The 20,183-nt window shown below is 31.3% G+C and overlaps 2 protein-coding genes across 7 annotated transcripts; both read right to left on the reverse strand.

Annotated features, from left to right (window-relative positions):
- Nucleotides 1-886: 886 nt before the first annotated feature.
- LOC114189201 (calcineurin B-like protein 2) lies at nucleotides 887-6,351 on the reverse strand. 3 transcript variants are annotated; one of them, XM_028077915.2, is made up of 9 exons: nucleotides 6,206-6,351; nucleotides 3,891-4,048; nucleotides 3,095-3,177; nucleotides 2,899-2,958; nucleotides 2,609-2,717; nucleotides 2,405-2,457; nucleotides 2,073-2,153; nucleotides 1,715-1,827; nucleotides 887-1,359 (listed from the first exon to the last, which is right to left on the reverse strand). In XM_028077915.2, the coding sequence occupies exons 2-9, from the start codon at nucleotides 4,015-4,017 to the stop codon at nucleotides 1,302-1,304; spliced, it is 684 nt and encodes a 227-aa protein (XP_027933716.1). In that variant the 5' UTR covers nucleotides 4,018-4,048; nucleotides 6,206-6,351; the 3' UTR covers nucleotides 887-1,301. The 3 variants fall into 3 exon arrangements, with proteins under 3 accessions (XP_027933716.1, XP_085530922.1, XP_085530923.1); XM_085674796.1 differs by lacking the exon at nucleotides 6,206-6,351 and adding an exon at nucleotides 5,435-6,149; XM_085674797.1 differs by lacking the exon at nucleotides 6,206-6,351 and adding an exon at nucleotides 5,082-5,412.
- A 5,510-nt stretch (nucleotides 6,352-11,861) lies between these two features.
- LOC114188648 (BTB/POZ domain-containing protein At5g47800-like) lies at nucleotides 11,862-18,992 on the reverse strand. Of its 4 annotated transcripts, none has more exons than XM_028077218.2 (8): nucleotides 18,836-18,992; nucleotides 18,254-18,337; nucleotides 14,844-14,932; nucleotides 14,321-14,441; nucleotides 14,150-14,219; nucleotides 13,662-14,060; nucleotides 12,838-13,578; nucleotides 11,862-12,659 (listed from the first exon to the last, which is right to left on the reverse strand). In XM_028077218.2, the coding sequence occupies exons 4-8, from the start codon at nucleotides 14,377-14,379 to the stop codon at nucleotides 12,132-12,134; spliced, it is 1,797 nt and encodes a 598-aa protein (XP_027933019.1). In that variant the 5' UTR covers nucleotides 14,380-14,441; nucleotides 14,844-14,932; nucleotides 18,254-18,337; nucleotides 18,836-18,992; the 3' UTR covers nucleotides 11,862-12,131. The 4 variants fall into 4 exon arrangements, with proteins under 4 accessions (XP_027933019.1, XP_027933022.1, XP_027933018.1 ...); XM_028077221.2 differs by having other exon boundaries at nucleotides 14,321-14,454; XM_028077217.2 differs by lacking the exon at nucleotides 18,836-18,992 and adding an exon at nucleotides 18,663-18,829.
- Between the last annotated feature and the right edge of the window lie 1,191 nt (nucleotides 18,993-20,183).

The raw sequence follows: 20,183 nt of genomic DNA on the forward strand, positions 1-20,183 counted from the left end.
TTTTTGTTCCTATTACTTGGTCGTTGGACAAGTAAGTTCCCTTATTGAGCGAAAATAAATTTATAAAAATCTAGAGTGTTCAGAAGAAACTAGTCTCTGAACAAGTATACCTCTAGAGATGGCAAACTGATACTGACCATTGGAAGAGCTTGTGTCCTTGTTAAGAGAAAGGACTTTTGGAAAAAAAAATCAATGGGTTTGAGATTTTAAAATGAGAACATGTATGTAAAGTCGAGTAAAATTAGAACAAGAGTCATGATTTACTATTGAGATGAGTGAGGTTGAATGGAATTAAGACGTGTGTCATGATCTATTAAAAGTTATTGACATTATATATGTGATTAAATGTAGTTATTTTTGATAAGAAAAATGTGATTTTAAAATGCATATTAAATGGAAATTCTTGACGAGATTATCCTAACTCTACTAATTATTTAACTCTAAAAAAAAAGTATTTAATTAATGAAAATCGATGAAAATTCATACACATGGAGTGCGGTGTGAGAAAAGAATCTTATCCCATAGTTATAGGAAACTAACCTATCAAATGATGAGGACATAGTTGTTGAGCGGTGACTCCTTGTGAGTAGTTTTAAGAATCGTAGTTATAAGAAACTAACCTATCTAACTCTTATTTTTATTTTTAATATTATTAATTTTTTTATCCTGATTATTATATTATTTCTGTTATTATATTGTTATTCTTATTATTTTCCTATTACTATTATTATTATTTTTTTTATTAGTATTGTTATAATTTTATTCCTTTTCTTCTTATTACTGTTGTTTTCCTATCAGTATTATAGTTATATCATCATTATTATTTTAATAATAATATATTACTAATATTTTTCTTTACTATACCTATTTAAAAACCAGAAGATAATAGAGAGTGAAATGTTGGTTTTAACCATTTAAGACACAGGAGCTAAAACCTGCAGTATTTAAAAGCAAAAATTCTTAACTGTGTACCTAATCTAGGTGATGTCTTCCCACCTCACCAGAACCATCTACAAGCCATAATGGCAAATACATTTCTATCCAAAAGTACCTGCTCCTATTCCTGTAAAAATTGTATACCCTCTATCCTCTTCTGCATTCATTCCTAATCAACAAATCAATGATACTTCATTTATTCCATATGCAACCCTTATCTACCCAGAAAGGAAGCCAAAGTTCAATTCAATCAAAACAAACAAAAAAAACAACGCATTTCCATTTCAACCATATCTCTCACAGAATTCCATCCTTCTCAAGGGAAGCAAAAGCATTTTCAATCTGACACAGATAATGTAGCTGCCTCAAACATCGTCAACTTGTGAGTGAAATACAAAACTGGGAAATGTAGTTGTAATATCTCTGCCAATAAACAATTTCAGAGATGTCAGATGCTTAAGCTTTATAACAAAATCTGAATCAAGGTTCAGCCAAACTACCAAACACTGTATGCATAATATGGACAACCAAGACAAATCAAAGATCAGTCAGGCTTGTTTGTTTACATATTATATAGTCCAGAGTCTTCATTTCTGAATCATTTCAAACCAAAGAGATTGAGTTTTCTTCTTCTTAACAAATAGAAAGATGCAGGTATATACGTGCAAACACATTAGTTGGGTCACAAATATCATGGTTTATTTTAACAAATTAACATGCAAGCGTGCAAATATAAAGTAGCAAGATTTGATTCTGTTAGTAACAAGAAGAAACTCACTTAAGATACTGAAGAGTCATATTTTTAAGAAGGGAAGGGTGCTGCAAGACAAGGTTTCGCCATTCTTCCTTGTCAATCTTCCCATCATGTTTTGTATCAGCTTCCTCAAATGTCTGATTAGTTTTAGAAATGTTAGTGACAGCTGAATGGAGAAGATTGTAACAGCAAAAGAATGACTTGGCATGTTTTATAAAGAAGAGGGTAAAAGATAATAAATTTCTTGCACAGTAACAAAAGGGCCAAGCATAAATTGAAACGAAAGAAATAACAGAAAAAGAACTTATTACTGCTTCAATATAGCTAGACGTATGAACATAAGATTAGAAATATATATTGATGTTATCAGATAAAGAAATACCTTGTCAATAATGCTTTCAATCACTTCATCTGCAAGATTCATGCCAGCTTCGGCTAGAGTAACCACCACCATTTGTTTTAACTACACAAAAAAATGAGCATATCTAATACATGACATGGTGATTCCAAAAACATGTTGGAACAAATAAACTCCAAGGAACAATGAAACAAATTACAAAACTTTGATCTTTGATTCTGAAACATAATTTTAATTTCCTCTGTAATTAAGTTCTAGGTAGACCTTTCAAGTTTGAGCTTATGCAAAAAAAAAAAAAAAATAGTAGTCCTACATGGTGAGTGACCAAAACTCTATTTAAGAATAAATTAAATTACCTCCTGTCTCTGAATAAATCCTTGCTGTTTGAGATCATACAATTGGAATAAAACTGAAAAAAGGGAAAGATAGGAATCCCCAACAAGCATATGAGTATCAATAACAGATAACTATAATTCTAAAAATACTCTTTCCTTTCTAATCATTAATAATTGTTGTTGGCTAGAAGATATCTAGACTCTTGATAAATATTAGTTGCTTACACTCAATCTTATCATTAATTGATGCATTGGGATGAAAGACAGAAAGAGCAAGTGCAAACTCTTTGAAATCAAGTATCCCATGATGCTTTGTGTCAAACAAGTCAAACACCTACAAAATTTAAACAATAAAAAATCATGAATGGGGCAAATACATTTCTAAAAAGGGATCATATCAAATGTATATGGCATTTAACTACTTCTTTAGTTTTGCATAATCTTTATTCATTTCCTTGAATACGAAAGGTTAAAAGAATTTAAAGATCACCACAAGAAATTAAATTTTTATGTACCCTATCCGCAAATAAGCTCTCTTTCTTGGTTGTCTTGAATAAGGCCAACTGAAATTCATCCTGCCATGTAAAACAGAGCACTTGTTATTTTAGGGATATGATAGAAATAATTTCATTGTTCCAACAAGAGGTTGAAAAAATAAATATACTTACAAAAACATTATGAAAGCACTGAGAATGACACAAGATTACCGACCTTAGTAATTAGTCCATCATCAAGTACTGCACTGCTGATCTTCTTGAATAGTTCATACAGTGCTTCAATCTCACTTACACTAACTGCATTGAAAATAAAACAAGTTAAGTTCTAAGTCTTAATAAAAGGATTAGTAGAGTGCTAAAGGTTATTATACAGATCCATTTCAATCAAACATCAGAGTCTTCAAAGGCATTGAAAAGGACACTGTCTTTATAACCACTTTTATTCGGTTTAAATTATACATCCTAAAATCTTACTGTATACTAGAAACTTCTAAGAACTGATTTGATGCTCAATAGTATAAGATCACCATTTAGTGTTAACGGCCAAAACTATTTAACAAATCAAATATTTTTTGTCAATGGCATCTAAAAGATCATAAAAGCCAAGAAAGAAAAATGCACAACAAGATTCAAGGAAAATAAGAGAGATAAGAGACCAAATAGATGCAGGAAATAATTGTAGCTAGTATTTTAGTTCGTGCATGGCACCTCCCAAGGAGAGAGAAAATAATTTTTTGCTACTTTTGAAAATAGTGTGTGAAATGCACTTCCATGGAGAGAGAAGAGAGTGCTAAAAAGCTTAATCGAGTGAGTGAGTCTTTCACTCTCCAATTTGAAGGTTCTAATTATAGAATAGGAATAGATTGGAGCAAATCCAACTATCCAATTTCTGCAAATCTGGAAATACTATATACGAAATTGAAGCAAGATGAATTGCTGGTTTGTTTCGTTGTGAACTAAAGTTCCAAAATATCATAAAATGGAAAAAAATTACGGTGATAATAACATACACACTGTTTGTCTTGCAAGTACTTCTGGATTTAGTAAACCTCTTGGCTGCTGCTGGGAATATTCAGCATCACAAAAGTTTATCACAGCAGTATATAACTGCTTTAATCCATCAAAGCACTGCACCATGATCTTTTCCAGATGTCAAAACATTCCATAGCTGGAAATCCCCACAAAAAAAAAATAAAAAATAAAATAACATCAGTAAGTTGTGCTTGTATCATGAAAGAAAAACTCCAACTATGGTACTTAATAAAGAAAACAATTTTTTTAACTAAAATAAAGCGAAAAACAGTACAAAAACTTATGGTGAAATTTTCATATCATCACCTACATTTTCTCAATCCAGGTTGATTCTCCATATGCTCATGGGAAGAGGGGTAAAAAGAAATAGGGGGAAATAATTGATTAATTAAAACGGGAAGTAAAATATAAAACAACGGACAACCAAATTGAACATAAATCTGGAAGTTGATTTAACAGTCCTAAGAGATTTGTCAACATACACAGAAAAATGAGGACACTCAAAGTACGCATGTTTAAATGGCATTGAATTAATAAGGTGGACACCATTAACTATTTTAATAGTATTTATACAAATTCCAAATTATGGTTGCATTTACTACCATAAACTTGATCCCAATCTTTAATAATCTAGGTGAATACTCGCTATTAAATGAAAAAGGCGCAACACAAAACTTCAAGTAGCACTTCATATTAGTCACATCATAACAAAAATATTTGTTATATTTTAATAAACATATTTTAGATACAATTTCAGGAATGAAAAGGATGGAATCTATCTGCAATACTAGGTTTCATAAAAATATTATACCAAATGGGTGAAAGGCATTGATATACACATAATCGTTGAAAAACAAACATGAAGTGCTTCTTGATGCAGATGAGACAGAAGCAGAGGAAATGATACACTTCTCCTGGCCAAGGTTTTATAGTTTCATTTTAAACACTAACATACCGAAAATTCACTATGTTTATGAGTACAAAATGTCACAGAAAACAATTACCAATAGTATATTCAAACAACATTGCAGATAAGCTAAGCATAAACATGGTGTTATACTAAATTCGACATAACACTAACCATAAAAAACGACAAGCAATAGAACTAAACTCTGTAATGAAATAGGCAAAAACAAGAGAAATGTTTTAATCAAAGACTAAACACTCACATAAAATTCCCTCCGAAAATTCCCCTTTACTCCATCACCACTCACTCACACACAAGACAAAAGGCCCGGACAAAGAGAAGGTATATAAGATAGACAACTTCAAGTGTTTCCTTCTAGTCCAAGAAGAGAAAACAATTATATTGTAAAGACAAACTACAAGTAAATGTTTGCTTAAATCCTGAAATATCAGCCAAAACCAATACAATCATAAATTATCTGATTTACATTCCGTTTCAGCAACTATTAAAGAAAGCCTTCCACCTACCTTCATCATCACATGAATTATTGAATTTAATATGCAATTTCTCATACAGTCAATCCAAGCAACAAAAAAGAAAGAAAATATGTTATACCGTATATCGATAAATTGAAGCATGTGCACACCCATGCGTAACATTTCCATGCAGTAAATAGCTAGAACAAATTTCTGGCTTCGCCATCCAGAAATTTATTAGTCAAAGCACCTAGTCATTCTCTTTCTTGAGAATTCAACAAGCCAAGAAAATATCTTTGTACCAGACCTACCAAACAGTCCCATATTCCACCCTTTAAAGACAAATATTTAACAATACTTGCTTTCATTACTTAAAATGATTGCAGACCCCATCAAACAGATTCACCCGATTCCCCTTTAAACAAATATTCTACAACCACAACCATGGAAAGCAGAAACATGATCTTGAATAAACATACACATGAACTCATTCTCTCGATAAACTGGGACAAAAACTAACTTAGAGGTGAGCACAGTTATTGACCAAAAAACTAAAAGTGACTCTGAAAACCAGATAAATGGAAAATCACAGGTTCAACAACACGGCACAAAATTCACGTTTTCTTTTACATGCATCAAGCAAGGCAAGAAAGACAAGAACATCGTGACACTACACGAGGCACTGAATTGAATCCCATTGAGATTTCAAAATGGCGTTTAAAAACAATAAGTGACGCGAATAGTGTAAAATTAAACAGATTCATTTTCTTTGATTGCTGAATAAACAACACACAAAGTTAAAGCTTTCAAAATCTCTGGATTAAATTAAATGAAAGAAATAAAAACAAAACTTTCAAATGATAAAGACGAGGCACTGCAGAACTGAGTGAAATGGAGTTGTGGGGTTTACCTTTCAGAAACCAGAGAAAAGAGAAGAAGTGGACATGTTTTTTGTCTGTGTGCTTTACTATGAAACTCAACGGGAGAAACAATTTTTTGTTTGTGTGTATTTATATTCATTTTTCAAAGAAATGTTATTTATTAATTGCGAAAATGGGTTTTTATTAATCAATATCCTTAGCAAAAAGGTGACTGATAGAAATAGTGAAAGCCATGGAACCATAAAAAATAATTTTGAAAAAAATATCTTCTTTCTTTTCTTCTGTCCTGCTAAAAGAATCAAAATTGTTTTGTAAACTAGCTTGCAAAATTGAAAAAAAAAATTTATGGAAAGAAAATATGGGGGTTATTAAAAATGGGAAATAAACCATCTTATTCTATTTAGGATACCGTTTTTGAGAGAAGGGAAAATAAAAGAAGTTGGAAGACAGAAACTTCACTGCTCTATGGCTTAGCTGCTTCATAATGAGTGACATGTGGCTCTTTGACCGTTTGACCGGTGGTTTCAGTTTTTTTTTTTCTTTTTTCTTTTCTCGTTTTCTGGTAGTTGAACCAAGTAATCATTTGATAATAGTAATGATGATTACAAATACTAAATGTTTCTGGTAACAGTAATGATGTTCTATATTTTAGATGTATTAATTTCTATAAGATGAATTTTAAGTTCATAATTTTAAGGTAAATTTACGTTAAATCAAAAAGTACGAATTTTTTAGTTTTGATATGGTAAGTTTTACTTATTAATTGATTTAATTAATGTGAATAAAGATAGTCCAACTAGAGATTGTTATATAATGATATTCTTAGAGGATGTTAGGGAAAACATAAAGAAAATGACAAATTTCACAAACTACCTATTTAGATAAAAAAAATACTTTATTGTTTCATTTTATTAAAAAATAGAAAATTTATTTATTTAATTATATTTATGGAAACTTTGTCAAATTTATCAAAAAATAAATTTTTTAAATTTATAAGTAATTATTTAGGTTTTTAGATGTTATGTTGAATTTATGAGACCATTTATGGTTTAAAATATGTTTGGAGAAGAACTTTCATAGGTTTTGTCGTAAAATAATTTTTTTTAGTTTCATGATTATTTGGATCAACAAGTAAATTTATTGGAGTCTCAATAGTAAGATAATGTTGGTGTTTGAATTTTTGTATGCATATACATTCAAAGTTTCTTATGTTTTTTGAAGAAAATTATTGTATTGATAAGTTAACTAATTTAACTATTATTCATATATAACAATATAAGTACTAATGTATCAATAGTAAGATATTATTAGTGCTTGAATTTTTTTAAGTTTTTCGCGAAGGAAATTATTCTACTAATAAGTAGTTAGTTAATTTAATTTTTATTCATATAACAATATAAGTGATTTAATATTTTATATCTTACATTTATTTAGATTTTTTATAATGGATATAATTTGATTATCATTCGTAAAGTATAATTTTTATTATGATTTGATGTAATTTTCCATGTTTTATATTTTTTTATTTTATTTTATTTTTAATAAATTTTCATAAAATAATAAATGATTAATGAATTTTAGAAGATGTCAGTTTTATTGACACGTCATAGTCGATAATAATATCTACATGATCTTATTTGAAAAGAAAAATTGTACATTATTAGTGTGAAAAATATAATCAACCAAAAATCACGTTACAAATATGATTTTTATTATAAATAAATAAATTAGTTATTTCTTTGAGATGAGGTTTTTTGGCCGACAACTAAATGTTGCGCTTCATCAACTTGCTAGAGTGATACAATTTTGTTCTAGATTATTCAAAAAGAATTCTGAGCTTATTGACTATAAAAAGTATGATTTTTATCATTGTTAAATGTGTTTCAAATTATTATTAAATAATAATAAAATCGTATTTTCAGCGAACTATTTTCTTAGAAAAGAGATTAATTAAAAATATATTAGCGACTTGTGTCTTACTTTCTTTTATATTCATATTTTTTTATTAGTTTGCTATGCAGAAAATATTAAATGAGAATAAAAACAATTAATGTCTTAAAAAAATATTGTCTTCTTTACATTTTTTAAATTTCTCAATAATAAACATTAAATTATACAAAAAATAATAAATAAATATATGACAAATGAAAATGTAAAAAATATACTTTGCCCTGAAAATGGTTTTAAAGAGCTTAATATTTTAGAATCTAGTCCAATTGGAATGATATTATAATTTTATATAAATGTATGAAATATTAATTTAATGTAACTACTTATGTACTGTGAAACAGTTATCTTTCTTTCTCTTAACTGTTTAAGATGATAAACATCAAAGAAAAACAAATGTTCACACACAAAAAAAAAAAAAAAAACTAATTATTTAAAAAAGTTATGATTAGTTGGTTACAATTTGAAGTGATTTTAATTTTCTGCTTTTGACTAAGTGTGTTTCTGATTGATAAAAAAACGTCTATATAGTATTATTAAATCGAGAAAGCAATTTAAAAATCAGATCCATCATTAAATTTGTAAGAAAATTATTCACATTTAATTAATATAACCATTGTTGAATAAGTATAATATACTTTTAATAATATATTAAATATTTAGTTTATACTAACATAAAAATATTATAATGAAATTAGTAATATTTAGATTATTTGAAAAGTTCTGATAGGTTGGTTACAGTTAGGAATTGAGTTGGTGTATCTGTCGTCATTTTATGTTCATATTGATCAAATAAGAACTTCTACATTCCTTGTAAACAATTAATAAAAATAGATCATTATTAAATAGGTAAAAATACTGATTAATAATTTCATTAATATAGCACTTGTCGATTTAGGATTTAACAATATTAATTAAATATATTTTAATATAATATAGTTAGTGATATACTAACATAATTGTAATTTAATTTTGGCCAAAATCTTTTGATAATGTTGTTGAGAAGACTATAAGTATTTTATGTGAAACTTGATTTGTGAATTGGGCAAAATAGCGATCGACAACATAACTATAATTAAATGTTATTCTTGGAAGTTGCTTTTCTTAAAAAAGACAATGAAATAAGTTCATACTATCTATCAAAAATTTGTAATTAAAAAGTCAATACAAATCAATAACATTTTGCGGGACTCAATTTTGAAAATGTTAGCTATTTACAATAATTCAGTTTGACTTTTTTCATGACTAACTAACTCGTGATTAAGTCGTTTTATTTGTATAAAAATCTTAAAAGTAAAATATTATAAAAAAAATATAATATAATGATTTGTCTATTTTACACAGTTTGTGTGGACATTAATTTTTAACGGTAAACAACTAACCAAATCCCACTAAAAAAAATATTTAGTGACCATGACATAAAATAATTTGGTCACTACAGTTATTTAGTCTCTAAATTGGTTACTAACATTATCTACCAAAATTTTAGGTACCAAAATAATTAATATCTAAATTAGTCACTAATGGACATTTTTTTTTGTAACTAAAACCTTAATAGCTAATGTTAGTGATCATTGAGAGACCATTTACTATAATAACCAATTTAGATACCAATTCACTATATAATTTAGAACCTATTCTAGTTACCAATGCACACATGAAAGTGAGAGAATGCAATTTTTTAAGATTTTTGTGATGATCCAAGAATATTCTTCTTTGTACCAACCTCTCCTAATCATTATATTTCTAGAAGATACTTTTGGATTTTGTTAGGAAGTTCCTCATCTTTGTATTATTGCTAGGAGGTTCCTCTTCTTGTTTGTTTAAGATCACTCTCCCCATTAGTAAATGGTTGTTAAAGAAGAAGTAAAATTATTATAGTTATTTTTTTGGTGTGAGTGTCTCTCTTGGAGAGTGAGATATCCCTTAGTCTTATCTTGAGCTTTGGTTCAAATGGCGGCAATCATCACTCATCTTGCTCCCCTAAGTAACGTGTCACCTTCCTCATCTCTCTTCCATCCTCTTTCTTTTTCTTCTTTGATTGATCCTTTATTTCAAGTCATTTATGTTTTGTCCATTTTATGTTTTTGTAATTCGTTGTCTTTGTTTATCTTGTATTCTTTACATTCTCTTAATTGAATTCATTCTCTCTTATTTTTAGTTGAGTCTCTTGAAGTGAGCCTTCACATCTAAATAACTTGTTATCTTAATGTCTAGTGAAAAATTTTCTTGAGACTTTCTTAAACAACATAAACACAAACACATTATCTTCTAAAATCAAAAGTAACTCTTATCACATCTAAAGGAGTACTATACAATTTTATTATCTAAATATTTGTGATGTTTTTTGTTTTTTTATGAGTTTATTCATGATCATGGGTATACATTTTTCTTAGTTTTTTTTTTCTCTTAAAAAGACCTAATAAGTGAAGCTATATGAAGATATTAAAGGTAAGAAGCCTATGAAATGGTATGTATGTAAAGGAGCTATTGTGATGTAGTAAACTATTTTGTGAATAAGTTCAAAATTCAAAAGAAGTGTTCATCTTCAATGGACGTGTTTAATACTTCTAGTCCACATTTAGTTGTAATTTATTATTTGATGTTGTAACGGAGTTATGAATTTTGATTGATAGATATATATTTATGATCGGGTATTATGAGATATATGTGGTTAGAGAATTTTATTACAAATGAAGTGTTCATCTTTAATGGACATGTTTAATACTTCTAGTCCACATTTAGTTGTAATTTATTCATATATCTGATGTTGTACGGAAGTTATGAATTTTGATTGATAGATATATATTTATGATTGGGTAATTTATGAGATATGTGGTTAGAGAATTTTATTACAAATGATGAAATGTTAAAATTCATATTATTGATTTTATATTTTTAATTCAATTACAATATTCTTTTTTTGGTGTTAAATATTGTTTTTATTTTAATACTTAGTGATTGTGTTAATAAATGATCCAACAAATATAAGACTTTTACAAAAACAAACATAAATCACTTAAACTATTTTTTTTTGTTATATTTAATTCTTATCATGTTTTGAAAAACACATTGAATATATATATATATATATATATATATATATATATATATATATATATATATATATATATATATGAGTTTATAAACCGTTGTAAATATGTTTAAATTTAATTATTTTACAGCTAGCAACCGGATAATGTACGTAATTGCTATTAAATAAGAATATTTTTTATTATGAATTTACATTACATTTGTCTTACATGTATAAAATATTTGATACCATTTTTAATTCAAAATTTTAAGACAATATAATTATGAACTTTTCATCTTATATAATATTTAATTTTGTCTTTTCTAGACTTTGATACACACTTATATGATTCCGAACCCATCCATCCAAAACTACTACAGAAAATGGATGCAAAATACCACACTGTAGATTCTGCCATATTTTATCTAATTAGTTGGAAAACAGAAGCTGCACAAACTTATCAATAGAAAGGATGTATGTTACATAGTAAATATGAAGAAAGAAAATGATAAACTAAGCGAGACAATTGATTTTACCCATCAAACAAGTTTCTATATTTTCTAGTTTTAACAACTAAAAACAGTTTTTTAAAATGGAATTCAAGCATTCCCCAGTTTTTATTTTCTGGTATAAGCATAACTATGGGCACTAATAACACCACTTTTAAGGCTAAAGTTGTTCATTTTCCTGTGCCACAAACACTATGAGTGGTTTTATTCCTTTTCATATAAGGCAATTGAAATGTAATGAAAACAGTATTAATCTGAGAGAAGTCAACTGCATTTGTTGCAATGACCTCTTTGATAAATACAACTCTTTAACAGTGACAGAAAGTAGAAAGGACAATACCTTGCTTACATTTATGACACTTGTAAAAAAAGAAATGATAAGAATAGAGGCTACTAAGTTCATATGTAGGGAAATGAGGATTGCTCTGAATGTTTCAATTTCAAAGATTGCAATTACTATTATCTCTATCTTCCCTTTTGACGGCCATGTTCTGATTTCTTGCTTCTTGCCCTTTGAATGTTATTCTTAGAATCTAAGTCCAACTTGCTGCTTGACATTCTCTCTTCTTTGGCTACCCTTAACTTTTCTGACCCTATCTCTTCGCTGTCTTCTCTTATAACCATCTTTCTTTCCAAGTCCAATGCTAACTTAGCATCTGATTGTTTAGCTTTGTGTTGACCCTTTTCTCTATCTTCAGCATGAGAGATTCTTCTTGTGACTTCTTCTTTGTTTATCAAAGACCGTTTGCCATGACTATCTCTAGTGACTGGTCTCTTTTTTGCTCCTAGAAGTAGATCATGTGGTTTTTGCAGCTTGGAACTAGTGGTTTCCATAGAATCTTTTTCTTGTTCAAAGTAGAGGAGCTGCACCACAGTTCTTAATGGCAGAGATTCATTTTTAACAGCATGTGCACGCACTTCTGGAGTCAGTCTTTGGCACTCCAGAATCCCACACAAACGCTTTTTCTCTGCCTTGCTCAGGTCAGGATGCACCTGTGTATGCATTGAACATAAGTCACATCATGCAGGCACCATAATAAGAACCAAATTACCAGAAAATAAAAGTTGATCCTTGAACTGGAATTAGCTTATGTATAAACTAAAGTAAACTTTTGGACAAATTAAATCAGATAGTTTTTATAAATTTGTTTGGTATGGCTTAGAGATTCACCTTTAGATAGATGTTGATAGCCTGGTAAAGATCATCATGGTCTAAACGGCCAATAGCTGGCACAGTTTCAGCCAGAGAGACAAACTTTGACACTGGCATGTTATCATCCCTTGCCACCACTTGAAGATAGGAATCAATGAGCTTACCAACATTTCTGATTGATTTTAATAAGTGTCTGTTATCCACAGCACCAGGGTAGAGTCTTTTCCAAAACTTCAAGAAACTTTCCAGCACTGCTAGAACTAACTCGGTGTCATAAAAATTTTGGTCCAAAGAGGATGTTGAAGGATAAAGCAGGTCACTCACTGTTGCCTCCTCAAACTGTATACTGGCTCTCTTCACCAGTTCTGTTTTTGTCACTGGGGAAACTCCAAGAGGGCCTGAAATGCTGAGGAGCCTTAACAAGAAGCCAGCTGAAACTGACCCTCTATCTGCAGGAATCATGCTCACAATTGTCTCCAGAATTTTTCGGTTAATGGCTTTGGATTCTTCTGTTATTGCTGCAGAACCAAGTGAGTTTTTAAGCTTTGTGATGCCAGGTAGCCACTTACAAGCATAGACATGCAAAGCTTCACCAATAAGCTGTGGTGGGAGCACATATGTTGATCTAATAGCCATTATTATGCATCTGAAAAGATCTATGTTAAGATCAGACACATCCTCAGTCCACCAATCCTTTGGGACTGAATGATGCTGCTTTCTGGTATAACCAGGCCTTGTGTAGGTGTAGGACCATTTGACCTGCACATAATCACCCTTGTTAAATAAAAAAATGTCTAGAGTATCAATCTGTGAAAATAATTTATGGTCTCTCAGTTCTTGACCTGCGGTGGGGGTGTAAGAATTTTCTCAATAATTGAATCAATGCATTTTCTTGTTATGCCAAGATTCTCAGACCACTCAGGTAACTTGTCAGTGGCCTGCAGTGCTGCAATAGAGTCCTTCCATCCTTCAAGAATGCATGAACTGAAGAAAGCTTCAAGTTTGCCTACAAAGTTTCCCTTCTCTATGGACTCATTCATTTGTAGGAGCTTAGCGGCGCAGAGTGCAGGTACAAAGTTATGAGCACTGATGTTGATTGAAACTCCATAGCAGAACTTAGCACAGAGTTCAAAAGCATCTGCACCTCCAGGCATGTCATGAAGCTCTAGAGGAACATTCTCAGAATCACTAGAATCTGAGCAAAGTCTTTGTAGAAGGCCACATTTTGGAAGAAGCGAAGACTGCGGCCAACAAAAATGAATTATAGATTAACAAATATTGAGTTACTACTATCTTTTTGCACACATCGCACTCTATCTAATTCTTATACCTTATGTAGCACATATGTAGTATCATTGATTTTTATCACAAGGTCAGCTTGTGCATCTGAAACCAGACTCCTGCATTTATGATATGTTAATACATGTTAGTTTGTGTAAACATAAATAGAGAGGGAAAATAGGTTGCATGCCACTCTTGGACCAAAGCTCGATAAAAATACCTGGTAGCTTGTTCAGTGTAGAAAGTATCAGGCCTTGTACCAAGTTTCATGAACTTCATATCTACTTATTGTGATCTATTCCCAATGGTCAAGAAAAACCTCTACTTGAAAAACTGAAATTCTGCATACCACAACTTCAATGATACTACAGATCTCATAAAGTGAAGGTTAAGATACCATGCAATTGAACATAAAGAAAGATAGAGACAGAGAGAGAAAGAGAGAAAAACAACACGTAATTTGTAAGAAATCCCTTTTCATGCGTGAATTATAAGGGTCATGTAGTAGTGCAAGCTTGAAAGACATGGTGAACAAACATGCTTACTCAACTTATATCATGGTTCTGGTTCATGATTATGCAACACTCAAACTAAGAGGTGGAGGAGAGAGTGAATAAATCACTATATACGAAGGTTGAAGACCAGGACACAAACTCACTTGATACCATGTCATCTCCATACTAATATGTGAGAGAAAAATCCAGAAAATAAATGACAACAGAAGATGTGCCAGAAAACCTTACCTCAACTTTCATATAACAATGCCCTCACAACCTCATTTATTTGCGTATAACTCTGCAAGAACTTCAATTTATAGATGTGGTGTTCTCATCTACAGATTAAAGGAAACAAGAAACAATCAAATCCAGTTTTTGCCTATATGCACTGAGAAAGAGTATCAGAACAGTAACTATATAGAGAAATACTTATGCTAGCCAGATGCGATGCATTGATGCTGAACAGTAATGGTAAGAGAAGTACTTATGCTAGATGACATGCATTGATGCAAGTTTGTTTCCACTCTAGAGCCTTTGGAAATTACTTCCAACTTCAAGCTAAATTAAGCAATTGAAGCAAATGAGTAAAATTAGGTGGCTGTCGACACTCTAATTGAGTTAAACCAGGTTTCAGATCTTTATGCTCACTGTGCCAGGTCCAGACATGTAACGACTTATAAGAAACTGAACAACATTAAAATTTGAGTATGCAACTCATCTTAATTGTGCTGTTCAAATTTTGAGAAAGGAAAACCAATGTCAACTAACAAGAGAAGAACAAGGAAACTGATATTGGAAAATACTAATATCAATGTCCCCTTATAATAACATGACTGCTACTTAAGCCCTTATACCGACAAAGTAGTATCCGTTTGATTTTGATTAGAAGTGAAGTTTCTTTGTCCTGTTTCTACCTTAATAGTTATAGCACATGGTTGTTCGAGAGCTTTGTCTCTAAAGTGATCAGTTGATATGTTAAAAAGCCACCCTCTATTATAAGTTATACATACCATTTGGGCAAATATTCAAATGATCTTAAAGGGGTTTGAACCAAACTCTTTAATTATGTCTGCATATATTATTTTCTGAGAAATCATATTGGATAAAGCAACAGCATGATTTAAACTTGACTTAAATTATTGCACATATCAGCAACTTTTTCCTACTCTGAATATCTCCAATGCTTATTGGAAAAAGTAAAAAGTAAAAGCTGAGTAACTACTCTAAAGTATATAATGAAGAAAACAGGATAAATTTCGAACTTTCCTGCAAACTGCACAGCCGTTTTGTATGTATAGCTTAGAAAACTAGTGTGGATAAATATCTAGAACTAATACTTGGCTGCACTGCTCAATTTGATTTTGTAGAAGAAAATTATCCTTACATCCAAAACCAACTTTAGGAGTTTCTTGTTGGACAAATCCGAAAGGTGAATCTCCTCACTGATGCATACCTACTTTTATTTTGGTGTCAGACCCTGGTATGCAACTTTGTATAGCGACCTATCCGAATCAAGCTACATGGAATCTCCCAACTGATGCATTCCCATTTCATTACCTTACTAATGTTCCTAGAGTTTTTCTTTTCTGGTATTACCTTTTACCAGTGGTTTCAATTACTCGTACTTGGTCCAATTATTTATCATATAGATAATGGTTAATGTTTACTGATGGAAAATGCACGAGCAGTTTGTTAATTATGTGATAAAAAATGGTAAGCAATAATAAAAACATAAGTAACCAAGTAAGCAAAGATATAACATTATTGCCTTTTACACTTCTCTGAACAGTACATATTGCCCCCATTCTCCAATAAATGTCACTTCAGCAAAAATTTGTTCTAAATGATCTGTTGTTTTTCACTGTCAAGAAAACATATATTTCCTTTTTTCCTCACCAAAATTTCCTTCTCCCTCCAAGAGCATAAATTAACAGCATTTGCTTTCAAGAAAGTGACAATACTTTACTGTTCTGGTTTTTTTCATAGTTTTTTAGAACAGTTGTTCGTTTTCTATCCTTGTACAGTACTATAAAGTGACACTAATTTGAGAATGGGGGAGTATAATAAACATTGGTAAAAAATTGTGCGAATCCACAATGAAAAAAAATGACAGAGAACCAATTATACAGACAGACGCACACATATAATATGCTAAGAGACTTTTCATTATTTTGTGTGTACTGATGAAAACTCATTCAACCCACCCAAAAAGTTATATATGAATAAAAAAGCAGCAGAATCGAAAAAGATGCCTTTATACAGCAAAAAACATACATGTTTTACGTTGATAGAGGGTGTCTGTGTTCTGAAGTTGAAAATTAACTGTTATGTGAGACCAAAAACAATATACTATAGCTTTAAAAGTACCTTCATGTTGGATCGTAAGGGTATATAAATCCAAAGCAAATATGGACCAATACACACAGCTATCTTTTCAGAAAAAAACTTTTGATTCCATATATACATGCATGATAATGTTAAGAAAATACTGGCATAGAAATCCGAAAGAAAGTGATGCACCAGTCACATGTGACCACTGATCAATAGCTTCTTAAGATAATACAAATGTCATCCATGCATCATTTTTGTGAGGCTACCTTGCTCAATCGCTCTCATTGTGTATCCAAAGAACTTACATATTTATAAACTAAGATAGACCTTTTTTTCTATTGAAAATTATAATTGGTCAGATTGGTCCTTATCCAAAGTTTGGTGTTCTCAATTATCCTACCCTTTATTAAGTACATAGGAACCAAGAAAGACGGACGACAACTTTTTCTTTCTTCCATTATTTCTCTTTTTCTTCCCAATTTTGTTCATACAATGGCTGAAAAGAGCACAGCATTATTAGTTTCACAAAAGCAAGTCTTTAGGCAAGCTTCATATAATATAAGGGAATTAAAGAACTTATATACAATGCTTCTCAAAGTTGAGGACATTAGTGCTATTTCTGTGAGGCCTTTTCCACCGTTCATTTGTTAAAATCTGGCATAGAATTTGGTCTGTGCTTTCACAGACAAGTGGTGGCAAAGCAAAAAGCACCGTGTTTGTAGCACAGCACCTATTGCTTTCAACAAGACACAAAAAAAGGGCTTCATGTTTTTTTCTTCCAAATAATATGGCATCAGAATCTTACAAGGCACTATTTTCTTAGAGGCAATAACTCTCACAGATCCCAATTCAATGATCACCGCCAAAATTCAGAAAGTGCATAGTTAATTTCTGCTACCTTTGCTCAACACAGAACCATTGACATCCCCTATTTGATTCGTGGGTGGCATTTAGCTAATTATGTGGCTCTTCTCATCTAGTAGTCACTCTCCTCTCACTCTTCACAAGAAGGTTTTACCACTTCCTTTTTGTCTTTTTTCTCTTGGATTTTTTTAAGCAAACAGAACCTAATACGTGCTGCTTTTTCAGAAAAACAAATTTATGTCTGACAAAAGTGCTCTTCATCTGTGTAACAGAATGGAAAAGGTTTTTAACTGGTTGTGAAGTGGTAAGTCAAACAGAAATGCTTTACTCAAAATCGCTCCCTACTCCCTAGTAGTTATCTTCCTATGCTTTCACAATTAGGCCTCTCATCACAGCACCAAGCAAATGCATTGGAAATGTCCAAAGAAATTTCAAAAGTAAAGAAAGCAGAAAAAACGTACCCGTGAACACATCATTGATGTTAGTTGAATGATAGGAAGCAGAGAAAAGCATTCACAACTGAAAAAGCTGCAGTTCCGAAGTAACTGTACAAAACGAAGAAAGTAGATGAAGCAGAAGCAGCAGAAGCAGAAATATCAGTTTTTGAAGTAAAGGCAGGCAAAGTAGAGATATGGGGTGGCCTAAAGTCAGAAAGAAGCATATATGCATGGACATTGAAGAAGAAAAGTGAATGCTTTATTTACTAGTTTCATGCAAATAATCCTCAGAGACAAAGAAATAGAGAGAGGGTTAGGGTATAGTTGAAAAGGCTCTTGTAGAATAGAAGCAACCAGGGAAGGCACCAACAGCAACACCAACACCAACATCAACACCAAGTGAAGAAAAACGAATAGCACAATGTGTCCTTACCAAGAGTGCTATAGAGTACAAGATTGAAAAGAGAGAGAAGGAGTGAGTGGTTGGTTGGAATTAGTCAACATAGTAATGCATCAAAAGCATGGCATGATATAGTCCTTTGAATAGCAAATAGAATGCAATAGAGAGAAGGGGAAAAATCGAAAAACAAGTGTTTGAGTCTTCACCTCAACAGCTTCAAAATTGGTGCTGTATGATTAAACCACAAAAAGCATGCAAAGCAAGTGGGTTATGGCATTGGAGTGCTCTCCTATACTAATTGAAAAAGAAGGTTGTAGTGGGGCCTAGTCTCAACATAGGTGAAAGATACACTGTGCATTCATCATCATGCTTCCCCCCACTAAACCTTGGGATATTCTTCTTCGATTAGGTCTATGCTTGGGCCACCCCTGTGTGCATGTTGGCCACGTGTCCATTTCTGTGCCGTTTGTTACATCACATTTTCCTCTGACTTCTCTCTTTTGCCTTCTTTTCAAGGCCAAACACAGACAAACCTTTCTCTTTCTCTTCCTCATCCCTTTTCTCTGTCACTGCATATGATTTTATTTTGGTAAAAACTTGCTTCCATTTTTCTCTCTTGTGGCTGCTATAAGATATCGATGCATTAGGAAAAACGCGTGTTCATTACTATGCTGATCTTTAACATAAATTCTTATCACACGTATTGCTAAAATAAACTTGTAATCTTAAATGAAAACTAAAAGCAGGTATAGAAAAATTTGTCCTTTTATATTTGGTTAATGATTCTCTCTGCTCCTGTTCATTCATTCGTGCATGGAGTGTTGAGCTCCCCAGTGGGGTCCCCAGATGATTTTATTTGGTGTCATAGAGAAGGACAAGGGACCCCTCACCAATCCCTTCCGCTGAAAGAAGATAGGGTAACCATTATCAAAAAGTCTTTAATTAGCACTAAGAAACAACAAGAAAATGAATGGTTTGGTTTTGGTGTCAATCTTTAACAGCTAGCTACCAGAACATTTATACCAACAAGTGGGTTTTAGCAAGAACTAAGGACTGAACTTTTAGTGAAAATAAAATTATAAAATTAATTTCTTTATAAGTTAACTGCAGAAAAAGAGTAATTTCATTGTATTTATTTTGCTGTAAACATGTTTTTAGGTGTAATCTAAACGTATGATTATTGATTGCGTCTCAAACTTATGAAAAAGATGCATGTGGAGGAAAAAAAAACAGGAAAAGCAGAAGAAAATGTATGAAGATAAGGTGAAAGCAATATATTTGGTTGATTAATTTTTGGTCAAGTCCAACCCAAATGATGTTATGACTAAGGGATGATGTCGATTGGCATGATGATGATGATGATCTGAATAACACATGATCATGATAATGGTGATGATTATCTTGAATTTGTTTAGGGTTTGTGAATAAGATGTTCAGTGTCCAAACCAATTTACGAACCGACCATGTGACTTTCCATGAAGATTGTCAGTAATTTTTGTGGGAATCCATGCCAACCTGTGTTGTTTATTGTGCATGCACCACTTTAATTGATGT

Source organism: Vigna unguiculata, chromosome 6 (assembly GCF_037176805.1).
Source record: "Vigna unguiculata cultivar grain cowpea cultivar isolate G323 ecotype 2 chromosome 6, ASM3717680v1, whole genome shotgun sequence".
NCBI lineage: Eukaryota > Viridiplantae > Streptophyta > Magnoliopsida > Fabales > Fabaceae > Vigna > Vigna unguiculata.